At 42.5% G+C, this 22,558-nt stretch overlaps 1 protein-coding gene across 1 annotated transcript; it reads left to right on the forward strand.

Moving 5' to 3' along the window:
• Nucleotides 1-378: 378 nt before the first annotated feature.
• Nucleotides 379-21,886, forward strand: LOC110537666 (glycerophosphodiester phosphodiesterase domain-containing protein 5). The gene is made up of 16 exons (XM_021623879.2): nucleotides 379-848; nucleotides 11,977-12,248; nucleotides 13,046-13,149; nucleotides 13,504-13,597; nucleotides 14,005-14,064; nucleotides 14,407-14,505; nucleotides 14,600-14,693; nucleotides 15,076-15,221; nucleotides 16,163-16,245; nucleotides 16,644-16,794; nucleotides 17,176-17,400; nucleotides 18,085-18,242; nucleotides 18,329-18,476; nucleotides 18,827-18,909; nucleotides 19,125-19,204; nucleotides 19,809-21,886. Exons 2-16 carry the CDS (start codon nucleotides 12,066-12,068, stop codon nucleotides 19,886-19,888), a joined length of 1,788 nt encoding a protein of 595 aa, XP_021479554.2. The 5' UTR covers nucleotides 379-848; nucleotides 11,977-12,065; the 3' UTR covers nucleotides 19,889-21,886.
• Nucleotides 21,887-22,558: the final 672 nt, after the last annotated feature.

Below are 22,558 nucleotides of genomic sequence, written 5' to 3' on the forward strand. Positions count from 1 at the left end.
GGGTCCCGAGGAAACCCTGGGTTAACCCTTTTTAGGGGGGATTGTAACAGGTTAGGCAAGGTTTGTTACATTATCCACTCCGTTTGAGCAGTGTAGTCTGCCTATGGTGGAGACCTGCAATGCGGGCTATACTGTCATTAGCAGAAATGGCTACAATTTCATGGTTTAATTTATTTTGTAAACTAGTCTATTGTTCTGAATTGATAGTGCCAATAAACAAAAAGATGCACTGAAACCTGCTTTTGGTGTGGTGTGTGTCCACCTTTTCCCTAATGTTGCAGAGTTTGTAATACTCCCTAGGGACCCTTATTTTGAAAGTTGATTATGCCATAGAGTAAAGCTGTAACTTTGCAGCTGTAACCCTTATGTAAGACAAGACTGAAAAGCTCGATTACAATTTCATTCCATAACCCCTGCCACCCCAATACAGCCTGAACGCACTCACACACTACGTTTTTTTTCATAAGAAATATAGTCAATTAATATTGAGACTCGCATTATTGTCCGTAATTAAGAGTCTAATACTCGACACACTGTCAAGAGATAAGAGTACAGAGTCGGGAAATTGCAATATTGTATCCAACACCCGTCATTGTATCCATTATTATTCAACATCGAAGGACAGTGAGCGTGAAGGTCCAGAAGAAAGGAATTGCCTTCGACTGTACACGAAATAATATCTCCATTGGCAACAGTTGGCAGTCGATTACTATTAGACAAAACAGGGTATCCTAAGTGTTCGTCGTGTGCGTTCGTTAACCGCGAAGAGGAACTGCGCACTGCGGCTTCCCCGGGAGTGAAAATCAAGCCAAGGATTTGGGGGAAATCAAACGGAACCCTTTGCTGGGGTAGGCTATTTAAACGTATACAGTGTCAGATAAAGGATTTAGATAGGGAATAATATCTGCATGCATGTGTCTTTTATGAGAACTGAATATAACCTATGGACTTTCATAACATACGAACTTCAGTTACATAGGATACACGCTGTTATCTCTGGCTCGTTCCTTGAACAGACAATGTGCAATTCGTCAATATGTTAGAGGATTTCCGATTTTCTGCAAGTCTTGGCGTGTTATAGACCGAGGTAAAATTGGTTTTATATTCACACATTCGGACATTCAGGAGACATTCAAGACATTCGCCAAAATCAATAAAAAAATGTAAAAGTCAATAACTAATTCACAGTTTGTTTTGAGTAGAAGTTCCAGCTCTGACTTGATAGAAATGCATACATTGCATGTATTCTGAAATGCATACATATCAATCAAATGCATTTAAAGCGGTATAAATCAATACATAATTAACCGTTTATCACATAAATATCAAACTAGGGTATTATTTATTTTATAAATGGGTAGCATACTTTTACAACATTTGTTTTGAGGAAAAATTCCAGTTTTGATTTTATAGAAATGCATAACATTATAAAATGCCATTTAAAGCTATACAAATCAATAACGTTTTCACTGATTATGACAGAATCATCAAACTAGGTATGATTTATTCTATAAATGTCTAGTATACTTTTAAAACCTTTGCTTTGAGTAGAAATTCCAGTTTTGATTTGATAGACAAACATAAAATCTCATATTGCTTTTAAAGATGAAGAAATCTAATTCAGTGATTGTCTCAGAAAAAAAGTGAAAATATTAATTTATTTGCAATATCTTTAAAGAAATGTCACTTTCAAGTGCAATTTGTTCTATATGAAGTTAGACAATGTTTACATAAATTTATACAATGTTTACAATTTTAAATTGTATTTTAAATCAATGTTTGCATTTTTAGTGCAACAAATCAAATCAAATTTTATTGGTCACAAACACATGGTTAGCAGATGTTAATGCGAGTGTAGCGAAATGCATGTGCTTCTAGTTCCAACAGTGCAGTAATATCTAACAATTCCCCAACAACTACCTAATACACACACATCTAAAGGGGTGAATGAGAATATGTACATATAAGTATTCTGATGAGCGATGGCCAAACGGCATAGGCAGGGTGCAGTAGATGGTATAAATTACAGTATATACATGTGATATGAGTAATGTAAGATATGTAAACATTATTAAAGTAGCATTATTTAAAGTGACATTGTTTAACGTGACTAGGGATTAATTTATTAAAGTGTCCAGTGATTGGGTCTCAATGCAGTATATACATGTGATATGAGTAATGTAAGATATGTAACATTATTAAAGTGATCCATTTATTAAAGTGTCCAGTGATTGGGTCTCAGTGTAGGAACCAGGTTCACTGAGTTAGTGATTGCTATTTAACATTCTGATGGCCTTGAGATAGAAGCTGTTTTTCAGTCTCTCGGTCCCAGCATTGATGCACCTGTACTGACCTCGCCTTCTGGATGGTAGCAGTGTGAACAGGCAGTGGCTCGGGTGGTTGTTGTCCTTGATTATATTTTTTGGCCTTCCTGTGACATCGGGTGCTATAGGTTTCATGGAGGGCATGTAGTTTGCCCCCGGTGATAAGTTGTGCAGACAGCACCACCCCCTGAAGAGCCTTGCGGTTGAGGGCGGTGCAGTTGCCATACCAGGCTGTGATACAGCCCGACAGGATGCTCTCCATTGTGCATCTGTAAAAGTGTGTCAGGGTTTTGGGTGACAGGCCAAATTCCTTCAGCCTCCTGAGGTTGAAGAGGCGCTGTTGCGCCTTCTTCGCCACACTGTCTGTGTGGGTGGACCACTTCAGTTTGTCTGTGATGCGTATGCCCAGGAACTTAAAACTTTCCACCTTCTCCACTACTGTCCCTTTGATGTGAATAGGGAGGTGCTCCCTCTGCTGTTTCCTGAAGTCCACCTCCTTTGTTTTATTGATGTTGAGTGAAAGGTTGTTTTCCTGACACCACACTCCGAGTGCCCTCACCTTCTCCCTGTTGGCTGTCTCGTTGTTGTTGGTGATCAAGCCCACTACTGTTGTGTCATCTGCAAACTTCATGATTGAGTTAGAGGCGTGCATGGCCACGCAGTCGTGAGTGAACAGGGAGTACACGAGAGGGCTGAGCACACACCCTTGTGGGGCCCCAGTGTTGAGGGTCAGCGAAGTGGAGATGTTGTTTCCTACCTTCACCACCTGGGGACGGCCCATCAGAAAGTCCAGGACCCAGTTGCACAGGAAAGGGTTGAGACCCAGGGACTCCAGCTTGATGATGAGCCTGGTGGGTACTATGGGGTTGAATGCTGAGCTGTAGTCAATGAACAGCATTCTTACATAGGTATTATTTTTGTCCAGATGGGATAAGGCAGTGTGAAGTGTGATGGCATTTGCATAATTTGTGGACCTGTTGGGGCGATATGCAAACTGAAGTGGTTCTAGGGTGGCCGGTAAGGTGGTGGTGATATGATCCTTTGACTAGCCTCTCAAAGCACTTCATGATGACAGAAGTGAGTGCTATGGGGCGGTAGTCATTTAGTTCAGTTATCTTTGCCTTCTTGGGTACAGGAACAATGGTAGCCATCTTGAAGCATGTGGGGACAACAGACTGAGATAGGGAGCGATTAAATATGTCTGTAAACACACCAGCCAGCTGGTCTGCTCAAGCTCTGAGGGCACGGCTAGGGATGCTGTTTGGGACAGCAGCCCTGCTAGGGTTAACAAGTTTAAATGTTTTACTCACGTCAGCCACTGAGAAGGAGAGGGGGGGCTTAGTACGTGATTTTCTGTAGACCCTGCCACATACGTCTCGTGTCTGAGTCGTTGAATTGCGACTCCACCTTGTCCCTGTACCGGTATTTTGCTTGTTTGATTGCCTTGCGGCACGAATAACTACAGTTAAAGTCAGAAGTTTACATAGACTTAGGTTGGAGTCATTAAAACTCGTTTTTCAACCACTCCACTAAATTCTTGTTAACAAACTATAGTCGGTTAGGATATCTACTTTGTGCATGTCAAAAGTAATTTTTCCAACAGTTATTTACAGACAGATTATTTAACTTCTATCACAATTCCAGTGGGTCAGAAGTTAACATACATTAAGTTGACTGTGTCTTTAAACAGCTTGGAAAATTCCAGACAATTATGTCATGGTTTTAGAAGCTTCTGATAGGCTAATTGACATCATTTGTGTCAATTGGAGGTGTACCTGTGGATGTATTTCAAGGCCTACCTTCAAACTCAGTGCCTCTTTGCTTGGCATCATGGGAAAATAAAAAGAAATCAACCAAGACCTCAGAAAAAAATGGTAGACATCCACAAGTCTGGTTCATCCTTGGGAGCAATTTCCAAACACCTGAAGGTACCACGTTCATCTGTACAAACAATAGTACGCAAGTATAAACACCATGGGACCACACAGCCGTCATACCGCTCAGGAAGGAGACGTGTTCTGTCTCCTAGAGATGAATGTACTTTGATGCGAAAAGAGCAAATCAATCCCAGAACAACAGCAAAGGACCTTGTGAAGATGCTGGAGGAAACAAGTACAAAAGTATTTATATCCACAGTAAAACAAGTCCTATATCGACAAAGAAGCTTCTTTGCTCAGCAAAGAATCCAGTGCTCCAAACCCCCATTAAAAAGCCAGGCTATGGTTTGCAACTACACATGGGGACAAATATCGTACTTTTTGGAGAAATGTCCTCTGCTCTGATGAAGCAAAAATAGAACTGTTTGGCCATAATGACCATCGTTATGTTTGGAGGGAAAAGTGGGAGGCTTGCAAGCCGTAGAACACTATCCCAACGATGAAGCCCGGGGGTGGCAGCATCATGTTGTGGGGGTGCTTTGCTGCAGCAGGGACTGGTGCACTTCACAAAATAGATGGCATCATGAGAAGGAAAATGATGTGGATATATTGAAGCAACATCTCAAGACATCAGTCAGGAAGTTAAAGCTTGGTCGCAAATGGGTCTTCCAAATGGACAGTTACCCCAAGCATACTTCCAAAGTTGTGGAAAAATGGCTTAAGGACAGAAAAGTCAAGTTATTGGAGTGGCCATCACAAAGCCTTAACCTAAATCCTGTAGAAAATGTGTGGGCAGAACTGAAAAAGCGTGTGCGAGCAAGGAGGCCTACAAACCTGACTCAGTTACACCAGCTCTGTCAGTACGAATGGGCCAAAATTCACCCAAATTATTGTGGGAAGCTTGTGGAAGGCTACCCAAAACGTTTGACCCAAGTTAAACAATTTAAAGGCAATGCTACCAAATACTAATTGAGTGTATGTAAACTACTGACCAACTGGGAATGGAATGACAGAAATAAAAGCTGAAATAAATCATTCTCTACTATGACTCTGAAATGTCACATTCTGAAAATTAAGTGGTGAGCCTAACTGACCTAAGACTTGACATTTTTACTAGGATTAAATGTCAGGAATTGTGAAAAACTGAGTGTACCAGCAATCTACCTCACCAAGCAAAGTGAGAAGAATAAGAGCACTATATTGAAGCTGCCCAGCAACACCCGTTGGGGTCTCCAGGAGGGGAAGGAATCTCTCCAAGAAATGGCCATATCACAGTCTGCTGATATGGACAGCCCCATCAAGAGCATCCTCCTGGATGATGTATTTTGGGAGAGAGTGGTAAGCAGCCTGAAACTACTGAAACCTATAGCAGTGCCATTGCACGAATTGAGGGAGACAATGCCATCCTTTCTAATGTTCAGACACTGCTTGCAGATGTTAGAGAATAAATACTAGACTTCTCAGCAGAGTTGCAAAGGAAAAGCCATGTCTCAGACTGGCCAATAAAAATAAAAGATTAAGATAGCAAAAGAACACAGACATTGGCGTTTTCTTTGCAACTCTGCCTAGAAGGCCAGCATCCCAGAGTTGTCTCCACTGTTGACTTTGAGACTGGTGTTTTGCCGGTACTATTTAATGAAGCTGCCAGTTGAGGACTTGTGAGGCGTCTGTTTCCCAAACTAGACACTCTAATGTACTTGTCCTCTTGCTCAGTTGTGCACCGGGGCCTCCCACTCCTCTTTCTATTCTGGTTAGAGCCAATTTGCGTTGTTCTATGAAGGGAGTATTATACAGCGTTGTACGAGATCTTCAGTTTCTTGGAAATTTTTCGAATGGAATAGCCTTCATTTCTCAGAACAAGAATAGACTGACGATTTTCAGAAGAAAGTTCTTTGTTTTTGGCCATTTTGAGCCTGTAATCGAACCCACAAATGCTGATGTTCCAGATACTCAACTAGTCTAAAGAAGGCCATTTTTATTGCTTCTTTAATCAGGACAACAGTTTTCAGCTGTGCTAACATAATTGCAAAAGGGTTTTCTAAGAATCAATTAGCCTTTAAAAAGTATAAACTTGGATTAGCTAACACAACATGCAATTGGAACACAGGAGTGATGGTTTCTGATAATGGGCCTCTGTACGCCTATGTAGATATTCCATAAAAAATATGCCGTTTCCAGCTACAATAGTCATTTACAACATAAACAATGTCTACACTGTATCTTTGATCAATTAGATGTTATTTTAATGGACAAAATGTGTTTTTCTTCCAAAAACAAGGAGATTTCGGTAGTGTACAGTCATGGCCAAAAGTTGAGAATGACACAAATATTAATTTTCACAAAGTTTGCTGCTTCAGTGTCTTTAGATATTTTTGTCAGATGTTACTATGGAATACTGAAGTATAATTACAAGCATTTCATCAGTGTCAAAAGCTTTTATTGACAATTATATTAAGTTGACGCAAAGAGTCAATATTTGCAGTGTTGACCCTTCTTTTTCAAGACCTCTGCAATCCGCCCTGGCATGCTGTCAATTAACTTCTGGGCCACATCCTGACGGATGGCAGCCCATTCTTGCATATTCAATGCTTGGAGTTTGTCAGAATTTGTGGGGTTATGTTTGTCCACCCACCTCTTGAGGATTGACCACAAGTTCTCAATGGGATTAAGGTCTGGGGAGTTTCCTGGCCATGGACTCAAAATATCGATGTTTATATATCTACTTAGTTATCACTTTTGCCTTTTGACAAGGTGCTCCATCATGCTGGAAAAGGCATTGTTCGTCACCAAACTCTTCCTGGATGGTTGGGAGAAGTTGCTCTTGGAGGATGTGTTGGTACCGTTCTTTATTCATGGCTGTGTTCTTAGGGAAAATTGTGAGTGAGCCAACTCCCTTGGCTGAGAAGCAACCCCACACATAAATGGTCTCAGGATGCTTTACTGTTGGCATGACACAGGACTGATGGTAGTGCTCACCTTGTCTTCTCTGGACAAGCTTTTCTCCAGATGCCCCAAACAATCGGAAAGGGGATTCATCAGAGAAAATGACTTTACCCCAGTCCTCAGCAGTCCAATCCCTGTACCTTTTTGCAGAATATCAGTCTGTCCCTGATGTTTTTATTGGAGAGAAGTGGCTTCTTTGCTGCCCTTCTTGACACCAGGCCATCCTCCAAAAGTCTTTGCCTCACTGTGCGTGCAGCTATACTCACACCTGCCTGCTGCCATTCCTGAGCAAGCTCTGTACTGGTGGTGCCCCGATCCCGCAGCTGAATCAACCTTAGGAGACAGTACTGGCGCTTGCTGGACTTTCTTGGGCGCCCTGAAGCCTTCTTCACAACAATTGAACCGCTCTCCTTGATGGTTGATTTAGGTGCAATCTTACTGGCAGCAATATCCTTTCCTGTGAAGCCATTTTTGTGCAAAGCAATGATGACGGCACGTGTTTCCTTACAGGTAACCGTGGTTGACAGAGAAGAACAATGATTCCAAGCACCTCCCTCCTTTTGAAGCTTCCAGTCTGTTATTCGGACTCAATCAGCATGACAGAGTGATCTCCAGCCTTGTCCTCGTCAACACTCACACCTGTGTTAACGAAAGAATCACTGACATGATGTCAGCTGGTCCTTTTGTGGCAGTGCTGAAATGCAGTGGAATTGTTTGGGGGGGATTCAGTTCATTTGCATGGCAAAGAGGGACTTTGCAATTAATTGCAATTCACCTGATCACTCTTCATAACATTCTGGAGTGTATGAAAATTACCATCATACAAACTGAGGCAGCAGACTTTGTGTAAATTAATTTGTGTTATTCTCAAAACATTTGGCCAACACTGTGTGTTATGGTTCACTCTTAGTTTTCCTAATCTTCACTGTGGAATATTGATCCTCTTGGTTATCTTGATCCTCTTGGTCCTCTTGATCCATCCACCTGTCTTCTATGTTAGTCAGGCCTGACCCCTTCATCCCATAGTTTTTTCCTGTAATCTAATTTAATATGACTGAAGATGCAGAATTTTCTGCCAGGCCCTTTCTAACAAGGTATAACATACTCGTTAGAACTTTGACCACCCGTGCTCTGGACGGACTACATGCCCTCGATAAAATTCTAACTGGAATCTTTCCTCAAATCAAAGGTTTTAAAACTATGCTAGACATTTATAGAATAAATCATAACTAGTTTGATATTTCTGTGACAAACAGTGAATTGGTTATTGATTTTCCGCTTTAAATGGCATCTTATAGATTTGATGTATTTCTATCAAGTTAAACTTGGATTTCTACTCAAATCAAAGGTTGTAAAAGTATTCTAGACATTTATAGAATAAATCATATCTAGTTTGACGATTCTGTGACAAACGGTGAATTAGTTATTGATTTTTACATTTTTAAATGTCGTTTGGCGAATGTCTGTTGAATGTCCAAATGTGTGAATATAAAACCAACTTTACCTCGGTGTATTATACTGTAGGTGCTTTTTTGAGGGACTTGAACAGCCGTCCATGTAGACTATCTTACTGTATCAGGTAAACATTATTGTTCCCTGAGGTAAAATCTGTGCTATAGGGCAGGCTATACATTGGCTATACATAGGTGCCTTCAGAAAGTATTCACATCCCTTGACTTTAAAAATATGTTGTCTTACGTACAGCTTAAATTTAGATTTTTTTTGTCACTGGCCCACAGACAATAACCCATTCGAAATGATTACAAATTAATAAAAAATTGAAAAGCTGAAATGTCTTTGTTCAACGTCTTTGTTATGGGATGCCTAAATAACTTTAGGAGTAAAAATGTGCTTAACAAGTCACACTGTGTGCAATAATAGTGTTTAGCATTATTTTTGAATGACTACCTTATCTACTTGAAAATCTGACCCAGAAATGGTTGACTAGCAATGTTCAACAACCAATTTGACAGAGCTTGAAGATCTTTTTTAATATTGAACTTTTTACCCCATTTTCTCCCCAATTGGTAGTTACAGTCTTGTCCCATCGCTGCAACTCCTGTATGGACTTGGGAGAAGCGAAGGTCGAGAACCATGCCCCCTACGAAACACGACCCTGCCAAGCTGCACTGCTTACTTAACCTGGAAGACATCCGCACCAATGTGTGTGAGGAAACACTGTATAGTTGGCGAATGTTGTCAGATTGCATGCGCCCGGCCCGCCATTAAGAGTCTCTAGAGCTGGGACAAGGATCTCCCGGCTAGCCAAACCCTCCCCTATCCCGGACAACGCTGGGCCAATTGTGCCCCGCGTCATGCATCTCCTGGTCGCGGCCAGCTGTGACACAGCCTGGGATCGAACTGTCGTGATGCCTCAAGCAATGCAATGCCTAAGACCGTGCACTACTTGGAGCCCCGAGCTTGAATAATTTTTCATAGAATAGTTGGTAAATGTTCCAAAATTCAGATGTGGAGAGCTCTTGGAGACTTGCCTGGAAAGACTCACTGTTGTAATCCCTGACAATGGTGCTTCTTCAAAGTATTGGCTCAGGGGTGTGAGTAGTTATGTGAATTAGATATTCCTGTATTTAATTTTCAATAGATTTAAACATTTAAAAAATCTATTTTATCCATTTTGCATTCAGGCTGTACCACAACAAAATGTGGAATAAGTCTAGGGGTATGAATACTTTCTGAAGGCACTGTACATCAAGGCGGCTGCAGCCTACAGGCAAAGAGCATAGAAAATGTTCAGTAATTTTCATCGTAGTGTATAATGTCTTTGGTTGTCAGATAATGATCACCTTATGTAGGCTAGGCATACAGTGCATTCGAGAAAGTATTCAGACCTCTTGACTTTATCCACATTTTGTTACATTACAGCCTTATTCTAAAATGGATTAAATAATATAATTTTCCCCATGAATCGACACACAATACCCCATTAATGACAAAGTGAAAACAGGTTTTTAGACATTTTTGAAAATGTACTAAAAATAAAAAACAGAAATACCTTATTTACACAAGTATTCAGACCGTTTGGTATGAGACTCGAAATTGAGCTCAGGTGCATCATGTTTCCATTGATAATCCTTGCGATGTTTCTACAAATGGATTGGAGTCCACCTGTGGTAACTTCAATTGAATGGACATGATTTGAAACAGCACACACCTGTCTATGTAAGGTCCCACAGTCAGAGCAAAAACCAGCCATGAGGTTGAATGATTGTGTCAAGGCACAGATCTGGGGAAAGGTTCCAAAAAGTTTCTACAGCATTGAATATCCCCAATGTCCCCAATACAGTCGCCTTCATCATTCTTAAATGGAAGAAGTTGGGAACCACCAAGACTCTTCCTAGAGCTGGCTGCCTGGCCAAACTGAAAAATCGGAAGAGAAGGGCCTCATTCAGGGAGGTGACCAAGGACCTGATGGTCACTCTGGTAGAGCTGCAGAGTTCCTCTATGGAGATGGGAGAACCTTCCAGAAGGACCACCATCTCTGCAGCACTCCACCAATCAGGCCTTTATGGTAGTGGCCAGAAGGAAGCCACTCCTCAGTAAAAGGCACATGACAGCATTCTTGGAGTTTGCCAAAAGGCACCTAAAAGACTCTCAGACCATGAGAAACAAGATTCTCTGGTCTGATGAAACCAAGATTGAACACTTTGGCCTGAATGCCAAGCGCCACGTCTGGAGAAAACCTGGCACCATCCCTGCAGTGAAGTATGGTGGTGGCAGCATCATGCTGTCAGGATGTTTTTCAGCGGCAGGGACTGGAAGACTATTCAGGATTGAGGGAAAGATGAACGGAGCAAAGTACAGAAAGGTCCTTGATGAAAAGAGCTCAAGACCTCAGACTGGGGTGAAGGTTCACACTGCAACAGGACAACAACCCTAAGCACACAGCCAAGACAATGTAGGTGGGGCTTCGGGACAAGTCTCTGTATGTCTTTGAGTGGCCCAGCCAGAGCCCGGACTTGAACCCGATCGAATATCTCTGGAGAGACCTGAAAATAGCTGTGCAGCGACGCTCCTCATCCAACCTGACAGAGCATGAGAGGATCTGCAGAGAAGAATGGGAGAAACTCCCCAAATACAGGTGTGCTAAGCTTGTAGCGTTATACCCAAGAAGACTCAAGGCTGTAATCACTGCCAAAGGTGCTTCAACAAAGTACTGAGTAAGGGGTCTGAATACTTATGTAAATGTGATTTGTTTTTTTATTTGTAATAAATGTGCAAAAAATCTAAACCTGTTTTTGCATTGTCATTATGGGGTATTGTGTGTAGATTGATGAGGAGAGCAAAAAAAATAGTTTAATCATTTTTAGAATAAGGCTGTAACGTAACAAAATGTGGAAAAATCAAGGGGCCTGAATACTTTCCTGTAGAAGCCCACTAGCCCACCAATCAAGATAGAAGTTAGCGAGTAGGGAATCCCTAATAGAGAAATCCCATATTCAGAGACTGTCGCTGTAGTGTCTTAGCCCCTATTACTAATGGATATAATAAGAAAGACTCTGAATACATGGAAGTGAAATGGAGCCTTACATTTACTAAATCTAGTTAGTTTTTATAATTCATTATCTAGGCCTAGAGCAGTTGTGTAATGTTTGGGGGCCAGGGTTAAGGTTAGACTTGACTTCCTTTTACCTATTGTCCTTCTCCACTATCTTTACCTTTGTGATGAAGTTATGCGATTGTTCTAACCGGGACTTGAACCCAGGACCTTGTGAAATCCTAACCCTTCGACAAAATCTCTATGTGGGCTTGGGTTAAGGCCACTACAATATTAACACTATTTCTCCATTTACTCTCTCCCTTCCCATTCCAAGCTCCTTACGCTCCTCTCACCCATCCACTTCTTCTACCTCTTCCTCCTCCTCTCTCTCTCTGGTGTGTGATGGCGCTGTGTGTGTGAGCCATGGGCCCCTCTCCGACCACCCTGTCCAAGCTCAAGCTGGGGAAGCTGCGTGTGGTGCGCCGGCGGCTGCTACAGCGCTACGAGCACCAGCCCTATGTCTCGTGCCTGGCCGGCCTCTACGGCTGTCAATGGAGACGCTACCAGAGGACCCGCGCCACACCGGGAGACTGCTGCTGCAGCAAGGTTAGAGAAGTCAGGGACTGTGGTTTTACAGGATGGTTAAATAACCTTGACAGTGCAGAGACTATACTCACACACACACATTATAACAATGTACTCTCTCTCACACACACCCAGCCTCACAACGTGAGTCAAACACACACTCTCTTTCTTTATCTCCCTATCGATATCTCTCTCTAGCATTGCTTACATCATTTGTACTGTCATGGTTTTACAATCATTGTTAAGCCAATGGGGAGCTTTTTCCTCACATTCCTCCCTCTCCTCAGAGTTCAAAGGGCACACCACGCTGTAAACTGTATGGAAAGCATTCTAGGGTATAAATACATGCAGTGAGTGCGGAAAGTATTCAGAACCCTTCCCTTCTTCCACATTTTGTTACGTTATATCCTTATTCTAAAATGGATTACATTTTTAAAAATCTGAAGGGGTCTGAATACCTTCCAATGCACATTCACACGTTTTGAATTTCCCAGCCCCGTGAAAGACTGGCAAGATTTTGTAAGATTATTCAATGCTGCAAAACAACAACTTGCTGTGTGACATTCTAATCATTGAATAATGGTAGCCCAGACTTGAGTTGTTTACCTCGTGTTGGGGTCAAACATACAAAGAGAAGTGATCAGTGTGGAGGAGGTTTTGGCTCTGTCCTAAATCGCTGCCTTGCAACCAAAATGTTGTCGGTCCAATCCCAATCTCTGTTAATTTCTTGGTATTGTACATTTTCATGCCAACAGTATATATGGGTTATGAATTTGATATGAAGTCTGTGGGACTTATTGTGTTTCTCTATCCTGCAGTTGGAGTGTGTCAGCTTTGCTCTCCTCATCATGACTTTCTGTCTCACGCTGGTCTTCCTCTACTTCTGGAGTGAAGCTCAGAATGACTACAATGATTTTGACTGGTAGGTGTGCTAGAATGTATTCGTAATGTGTACACACATCTAAGTATCTTTATTAACAAGCACGCAAATATATAAATACTCAAGGGCACACACACAGACATTATACACACACACACTAACAACATTACCATACTGTATAGTCACGACTGGTGTCTCTGGTGCTGACTGTTCGCTCTCTAACTGCTGCACTCTCTGCTTTCTTTCTGTGTGGCTCCTGCTCTCGCACTCACATGTCACACACACACACACACACACACACACACACACACACACACACATTTTCTCTCTCAACTCTTGTCATCCTCTTTCTCCCCCTCTCGCTCTTGCTTTCTTCCCCTTTTCTCACCTTTCCAGGTTTAACTTTGGGAACCTAGGATTCTGGTTCCCCTGGTCTGTGGTGTTGCTGGTCATTGCTGCCGCTTTTTTCAGCTACGTCACTCTGCTGCTGGTGAGGGGTGTATTTGTGTGTTTTTATGTTTGAGGGGTATATTTGTGTGGGGTTTTTTTTATTTGAGGGGTGTATTTGTGTGTTTTTTTGTTTGAGGGGTGTGTTTTTTTTGTTTGAGGGGTGTGTTTTTTTGTTTGAGGGGTGTGTTTTTTTGTTTGAGGGGTGTGTTTGTGTGTTTTTTTTGTTTGAGGGGTGTGTTTTTTTATTTGAGGGGTGTATTTGTGTGTTTTTTTGTTTGAGGGGTGTGTTTTTTTGTTTGAGGGGTGTGTTTTTTTGTTTGAGGGGTGTGTTTTTTTTGTTTGAGGGGTGTATTTGTGTGTTTTTTTGTTTGAGGGGTGTATTTATGTGGTTTTATGTTTGAGGGGTGGTTGGCATCTGATATGAGGTGTGTGTGGTTTGAGTTGTAGCTGTTGGCTGTGTGTCTGCTGTCAGAGGGACAGAAGCTGTACCTACACTGGGGCCACAAGGTAACGTCCTCACTCCTTTGAACTTCCTGCCTACTTCTCTACCTCATGTGTCCTATCCATCACTTTGTCCTTATGGCCCATAAGTTGTATAATCATCCCATCCATTCTTCTGTGACAAGATTAAATTAATGATTTTACCTAGAAGAAATTGCTGACTGCCTTGTAGAAGAAAAGTTCAAATAAATGCTGAATGCTGCACATTTATGGATAGATCCTGAAAAATGAAGTGAACATTAATTGTGCTCAGCTCAGTTCAAAGTTAGGTGAATGAAGTGTTCGGTAGTGTGAGTATGGTATGGTGCTAATGGTTGTATGTTATTCTAACTCTGGGTGTGTTGCCAGATTGGCATCCTGGTGACTCTAGCCTTCTCCATTGTGGCCACAGCAGTTCTGTCTGACCTATGGAGCAAAGAGTGGACCACTCTCCTCCTCTCTTTCCAGGTGGGGCCTCCCTTCTTTCATCTATATAGTCATCACTATCTCTTTATTCTCTGTCTTTCCCCCACCTTCTGCAATTTGTTTATGTTTTGAATAGGTGACGGCGCCATATTTGCATGTGGGAGGAGTCTTGTTGCTGACACTGCTATCTTGGCCAATAGCCTTACATTTCTTCCGCATCAATAAGAAAGGTGAGTCTGAGTAGGTGGGGCATGTTTGAGCAGCTGTATAAATAATATGCAAATTACAGAGTAGAATTAGGCAAATACTGACATCATACCTAGGGCAAGGACGGAAACTTCAGGGAGGTTTTCTATCTCAATCAGAGGAGGCTGGGAGGAGCTATAGGAGGACAGGCTCATTGTAATGGCTCGAATGGAATCAATGAAATGGTACCTATAGCTCCTTCCAGATTTGAATGATTTGTTTTACAAAATGTGTAGTCTGGTGTAATTTCTTTGGTCTTAAGGAAATGAATCAACCAGAAATGGATATCTGTATCCCATAATAGTGTGTGTGTGTGTGTGTGTGTGTGTGTGTGTGTGTGTGTGTGTGTGTGTGTGTGTGTTCCAGTATGGCGGACGCTCATCATGGGGCTGTACCTGGCGGTTCTGTGTGCCCTCTACTTAGTGCCCCTGGGCATGTACTCACCCTGCCTCAAAAAAGAGGGTGCTCTGGGCCCCGCTCCAGCCCTCATCGGGCACAGAGGGGCACCCATGGTGGGTAGGCCTTGTCAGCAATAACATTAATGCCAACCCATTCTTATCAACTATTTTCAAAACTGACTGGAAACGACTTTTTATACAAGTTACATAACATCGAACAACATAGCAGTGACATTGTATTGGTAGTAGTAGTTGAATAGAGGTGTCGGGTTTCGATTATAGGTGCAATTGTCCCAGAGTCCCGGTAAGAGGACTGATAATGCCTAGCCGGAGACAGGGATACAACTCACACTTTAATGCCACACCGAACGGACAGTCACACAGCAAGCAAGAAGAGGAGACTAGCTGTAATGATAGTGTATAGTGGTTTTCTGTATGACAGAAGGAACAGCGAATATACATTACAACAGAGTGTTGGCTATACAATAGTAATAGCAGTGATGCAATATATACAAATCAGCAATGGCATAGCAATGGGTTAGCACACAATAGTAATGGTTGTAGTAGCGTAGCAAGGTAATATTATTGGCTGGTAATAAATATACAGTAATACACAGGGGTTAGTAAGCTAACATGCTACAAAGCAGTAATGCAGGCGAACAGGCTACATAGCACAAATGGTAGCATACTGTAGTGAGGGCTAGAATAGCATAGGCAATATACAACAGGATGATATTTGTGACTAGCATAGTATACAACATGTACGGGGGAGCTAGCATGCTAGGTTAGCAGGCCACGGGCTAGTAGGCCTAAGGCTATAGATAATAACACACAGTAGTATGGACAGTAAGGGCAAGTTAGCATCAGCGTTAAAACTACAAAGGCTAACATGCTAACAAGCGGCCATGTTGAATGTGGCTATGACCATATCAGGGAGTGACCGGGTCACTAGTTTGCTGAACTGATGTTTATGCCTGCTATTTATCATCTGTGCTGGTAGCGCCTCTGTTTGGGATAACTATGTTAGAATCATGTTTATGTGTATTAAATCTCAGCTTGCTCCAGAGAACACTCTCATGTCCTTTGAGAAGGCAGTGGAGGCTGGTGGGGAAGGTCTGGAGACTGACGTCACCCTCAGGTCAGTGGTGGTTGTCAACCCTCCTCACACCCTGTCCATCTTGTGTACCGAAGCATGTCCCAACATTCGTCTATCTCACCAGTCGTGGGTATTATGAAACAAGCTTGCTATGCAAGGTTAACTCAACATACTTGTAGCTGGTGAGCTCATATCATCAACAAGCCATTGCCATCAGGTTCTTTCCCATGTTTTTCCTGGGCATTTTTATTGGAGTAAAACATTTATTGAAGGAGACTGACATACCTGAATAAATTATAGATAGATTGATAAAGTACCTGGGTGTCTTTGACGGAGTTATCGTGATGCACTTCAGTCAACTCTGTAACTGTCAACTCTGCAATGGTCAACTCCATAACCATCAACTCAGTAACTGCCATGTCCTCCTCTCGTTGTCATAGCTACGACGGGGTGCCCTTCCTGATGCACGACCGCACCCTGAGGAGGACTACCAACGTGCAGAATGTGTTCCCCAACCGGACGGATGCCCCTGCGGCCATGTTCACCTGGGGAGAGCTGGAGACCCTCAACGCCGGGGACTGGTTCCTCTATGTGAGTCACCAACCGCCGCTGTGGTAGTACCTCAGGAAGACTCAGGGTCACGTAAAATAAGCCTAGTCTTGAACTGCTTTTTAATAAAAATCATGATCATTTTGCTTCATGGACATGGTATGATGGGATACCAATGGAAGTAGTTATGACAATATAATAAGATGATGGATAGTGAAGGTAGACATTTTGTCACTACACCAAAGTACTATTGATGGGGGTCGGGAGGTTATTGATTGCTCAACTCCAATTGGACAACCAAAGACTTTATGGAATACAATGTGATATTACATTGTCTCCTGCATTGCGCCATGAAATATGATTTGCCATGATGCCAAAGCATTCCGTATACAGACTGTCTCTCTCCCCCTGGTGGTTCTGCAGCGCGACCCGTTTGGCACGGCCTGGTCTCTGGGCCCCGAGGACCGGGCGCAGGCACAGAACCAGTCTGTGTGCACCCTCAGGGACTTCCTGGAACTGGCAGCCCAGAGGGGCAAACAGGTGATCTTTGACCTCTACCGCCCCCCTCGGGGCCACCCCTACAGGGACACCTGGATCACACGCACCCTCGAGGTCATCCAGAACGAGTCCTCCATCCACTCACACCAGGTGAGGGCACTGTGGGACGATGTTATAAAGAGAAGTAGGGTGAAGTTTCCCCTAGGTGCTGATCTTGGGTCAGTTTTGCATTTTCCTCACTAATGGTTAAGGTTAGGATTGGGGGATGGGAAGCTGATCCTAGATCTGCACCTAGGGGAAACTTATTCACTTTGTGTCTGTGTTAGGGGCCTTCATGGTCCAAAAAGTTGGACCCGTTCCAAAATGGACCTGGGGCTTTCCCATCTGGACCCGATATGCATAAATAAATGTTGACAATATAGAGACCCGGTCCAAACAAACTCGAGGACAACTAGAACCATTCCGTATAGACTTTTATATAACTTTTGCCCCACACGGAGGCTCTATGACTGTAGCCTATTGCCTCTTTGATGACTTATGATTGGCCAACAACAAGCTACAAGCGGCACTCTCGTGAAAAGCAAAGAGCAGTTGCATAAATTATACAATTTCTCTCTCTCTACTGCAGCAGTCACGTTCTGATCTATATGGGTCCTTCCGGGATAGTCGGTTAAAACTACACCTACTCGAGACCTGGGACAATCACAGGAGATTTGACCCAGACCCGTGAAATGTTTTCTAATTCTAGATCTGATCCCGCTCGGGTCTCGGATCGGGTCTCAGGTGTTCGGGTACAGGTGGATCCGTAAAGACCTCTGTGTGTGTGTGTGTCAGGTGCTGTGGCTGCCCCCGGACCTGCGGAGCCTGGTCCAGAAGATGGACCCTGACCTCCAGCAGACCTCTGGGTCCTGGAGTCCAGTGGAGGAGCTGCAGCAGAACCACATCGTCCAACTCAACCTGCACTACAGCTCCATGTCAACAGAGATGATCAGGTGTGTCTGTGTTTGTGTGTGTATGTCTGTGCGTTAACTGGCTATGTGTTTGTTCATTATCTGTCTGTGTGTGATGCCTCCCCCAGTGAGTATGCGGCAGCTAACATCAGCACCAACCTGTATGTGATCAGCCAGCCGTGGCTCTACTCTCTGGCCTGGTGCTCCGGGGCTCAGTCTGTCACCACCAATTCCCCACAGCTCCTCTACAAACTCACCAGACCCCTTTTCCTCATGGTGAGAAAAACAACCTGGGACAAATACTTCTGCATCCCAATAATCTATCTTTTCACAAGAAGTGTGCACTTGTTCACTACTCTCCACAAATGTAAAAACATTGTATTTTGGTGTAGGTATGAGCTAGAGGGAGTTTCCATCATACTGGTATTTTATACTGGTAATTTTCTTTCATATCCATGAAGGGAAGTGAACAAGTGCACACTTTGAGAGAAAGGACTGATTATTGGGATAATGGGCCCAAATGCAGCCTATATCCTACATTCCTTGAAGTATCACAGATCTAAAATGATTTGGATTGGTGAAAGTAATACACCTAGAGACAATGGTTGTCTGTCTTTCTCTCTCAGACTCCAGATGAGTACAATCTGATGTGGGTCCTCACCGATGTGGTGTCCTTCATCCTCATCCTCATCATCTTCATCTTCCACTGGTGAGTGAGCCCACCAGAATACAGAGAGCAAGGGTGGTCATAAGGTGCCTTTTAATATGCCTACATAAAAAAACGTAGATTGGTTATGTGATTGAAATTGAAGCTTCGGATGAAGGTAGGTCTGTTTTGGATATAACGGTGATGTCACTTCCTGTAGTGTTCCTTCCTGTCGTGTCACTGCTTATAGCGATGACTGTAACTGTGTTGGTTGACAGGTGGCGAGAACGAGGCTTGGCTTTCTGTTCGGGCAGCAAACCCACACTAGAACACGGCACCTACAGCAAGTTCAGGACAGGTGAGTTAGAGGGTGTCGGTAGGAGATACCCAGTCTTTGCTCCATGGCTAGCTTTGGTACCATATGAGATACATGTACACACACACGCAGGCACTAACCCTATATAGCAGGGAACATGAATTATATTCAGCCGCTGGCTGATTTTTGTCTTGAGCGGATGGTCAGGAGGCCGGAACATAATTACAAATCATTTGTAGACTGGGCTTCTTGCGGTCAATTTGCAAACATATATGATAACACATAATACTTTTAAACCTTGCTTACATTTGTATATGATCACATAGCTTATATCGCTCTATTATCCGTGGGAATTCAAATCACTTGGGGTTGATTTGCTGGTGATTTTATAGTCTTTTATGTCCATCAATAAAAATAAATCAAATACTATTATTATTTTTGCTCAGAAAACTTGGAGGGGGACAAATAAAAATCCCTCGTGGGCCAAATCCCGCCTGCGGGTCGCCAGTTGGGGAACCCTGCTATATAGGCTTAGAACAGAGATGGGTTGAAATGAAAAAGACAATGTATTACATGTATTACTTAATCATTAATACATATGAATGATAATGACCATTGCCAACCCCTAACCTCATCCCCCTGACAGAGATGAGTGATGTGTGGTCCGTCTCCAGTGTCAACATCCTGGGAGAGCCTTTATGGAAGCCCTCTAGCCACGGAGCCTAACCTGGCGACCGTTTCAGAGCACTGAGAACCAACCAACCAATCTCCTCTGTGAGGCTCAGTTCAAACAAACCATTCCTCCCCCTCACTCTCACAACACCCCTGGGCCCAACCTGGCATCTCACCAGGACCCAACCTGGTAACCCGGAGCTCAACCTGTCAACCCCTGTAACTTTTAGTGAGAATGAGAAATAGTTCAATGATGTGAGGCCTATCTGAGCTATAAGTGGCGCTGATGTTGTGTCACTTGCAGAAAGGATTTCATTGCATTGAAATGAATCCGTAAATCCCAGATTAAAGCTCACACAGCCTCAAGGACCATAACCAACTCTTCACACGACAGACACCCTCTGATGCTGGGAAGAGATGACTCCACTATTGAACCAGGCCCATGGAAATGGATTACTCACTGCATTAATATCAGAAAAAAAGAGACCTTCCGCTGTAGATATTCTCAATTTATTTTGCCCTCCATGGGTTCCTTTCCATTTCAGCAGCCACTGCAGTGTTGAGTTGCGTGAATTACAAACACTTTACCATTTCCTTACTGTGTGAGAGTAGTGGTCGATAAGATGTGTGTATATGACCAGACTGGAGTTCAATTAGTACGTGTTTTGTTTTCTTTCGAATACTTATGCTGTGCTTGATTGAGCTTTCCTGGCATTTAGGGAACTAATGAAGTAGTCACAAAAGTGCAAACTCTGCCCATCTGGAATCTGGCACTCCAATCAAATGGTCAAAGTATTGCAAAGAAAAATGAATACTATTAGAACCCAGGTTTGAATATGACACGATGATTCTGTTTATTTCTGGAGATAAATTAATGTGTTTGATTGTAGTCTACGTTTATAAGCACTTTTAGAGCATTAGGCGGCGTAATGAGGTGACACCCAGAGAACCTTGCAACATACTGTATAATCACTGCAACAACATAACAGTGACCTACTGAGAACAATTAGACTATGTGTATTTCTATGGTCCATATTGAGTTCATTGTTTTTAACACATTTGTTTCGTCTTTTCAACACAAATGAAAATCCTTCTGGCAAGGATAAAAATAAATGTTATACAATGTTTAGTCCTTTTGGCCAGATTATAGTATAACTCTTACATCTCCCTATAGTTGATTCTGCCTCAGCTTTGCTGTGCCAAATCAATGTGAATAATGTCAACTTCAGCTCTGGTAGCTGAGAGAATGTTTTTTCTAATAATTACTATTGAACCTGTTAGATTCCTTTATGACTGACGACATATTGATGAGTAACTCATCACAAAGCTACGGTGGTCCGACAGGGCAAAGTAGCTTCTAAAAGCCACCGTACAAAGCCTTAGGAATACCTACAAAAGAAAAGTATGTTCTGCCAAAGAATCACAGTATAGTTACAGTACAATTCTGATTTGTCATCTACGTACGACACCTGTAGTGTTCTCTTGGTCGTAAGATCGTCTTCGTTCTATCTGATTTAGAGACATTTAAGAGCTGTATGTTGTTTTAGTTACTCTTCGGATTTTAACAGGATGACATATCATGTTAAAAGACCATTTTCAAACATGCCAATTTGTAATTGTATTGTCTCAACGTTTCATTGTTGTCATTTTGTTCATTTCCCATTCTGTGATAGACATTTTTGTGTTCCATAGTGTGAGATTTGCAAAGTGCCTAACAATTGTCATGTAAGAAAATAAAGAGGCCCTGCTAATCCAGAGTTAGAAGACCGGCAACAAATGTCCAAAATTAAGCTGAGAGGAAAACTCTCAGTTGGCAGTGAGAGCCATTGTATTTAGTATGAGCCTATTTCACTATGAAGTCATTTTAAACAATGGCGTTATTGAGAGGGGTGAACGCGACTTCTTGCGTTAACATGATCAGAAATGAACTGAACATTTTGTTTCGTTTAAGTTGGTTTGATTGTTTTCTTATCAAATGGCATAATACTGAAATAGGCTCATTAATCTTTTGGGGTGCTGAACATTAGGCATTAAAGGAAATATTTGTAATTTCTTTATTGATACCAACATTACATGGACCAACATTTACAAAACAAGAACAGTTTGAGCTAATTGAATATCCACTATACAGAACGGCACACAACAATGTAAATGTGGGCTCTATTCAATCAGATCTCCTTTAGCCCACATCTGCATAGCAGTTGTTTTGCCGGTGGAACTGCATTAGAACTGTCAAATCCACAAGCGGCTCGTGGCATCATACCTAAAGTGGACATTGCCATTGGCTGCACGGAGTCGCATTAACAGAAATCCCATGCAGCCTTGTTTACAAGGTCTAACACTGGAATGTGAGATGTAATCTACACCTCCATTAGGATGATAGAAATCCTCATAATTTTCTTTTAATGATTTTTACATTTGAGCGTAATAATTTCTATATAGCCTACACTTTTACTTTCTCGTTCTGAACTTCTAATGCGAGTGGGGTGGGTGTGACTCCGTGACAAAGGTCGCAAGAGCAGTTGCTCACCGATTTGATGGCTCCAATGCAGTTCCACCTCCAACACCGCTAAAATCTCTGCTATGCGGTAGTCTGCTATCGCTCATTAAGACTTGATCTGGTTGAATCTAGGTCTAAGATTACTTTTAAAGGTAGACTAAGCAATATGTTTCACTATACATAGTGGGGTGACCAGTGACGTAGCACATTTTCACCCGCAAGGT

Source organism: Oncorhynchus mykiss, chromosome 12, assembly GCF_013265735.2.
Source record: "Oncorhynchus mykiss isolate Arlee chromosome 12, USDA_OmykA_1.1, whole genome shotgun sequence".
NCBI classification, from domain to species: Eukaryota; Metazoa; Chordata; class Actinopteri; order Salmoniformes; family Salmonidae; genus Oncorhynchus; species Oncorhynchus mykiss.

Bases quoted from the DNA above. Each gene is read 5' to 3' on its own strand.
- LOC110537666 (XM_021623879.2), top strand. From the start codon at position 12,066: ATGGGCCCCTCTCCGACCACCCTGTCCAAGCTCAAGCTGGGGAAGCTG. The intron at 18,243-18,328 runs GTGTGTCTGTGT...TGCCTCCCCCAG, and splicing joins ATGTCAACAGAGATGATCAG to TGAGTATGCGGCAGCTAACA. The intron at 18,477-18,826 runs GTGAGAAAAACA...TTTCTCTCTCAG, and splicing joins CCAGACCCCTTTTCCTCATG to ACTCCAGATGAGTACAATCT.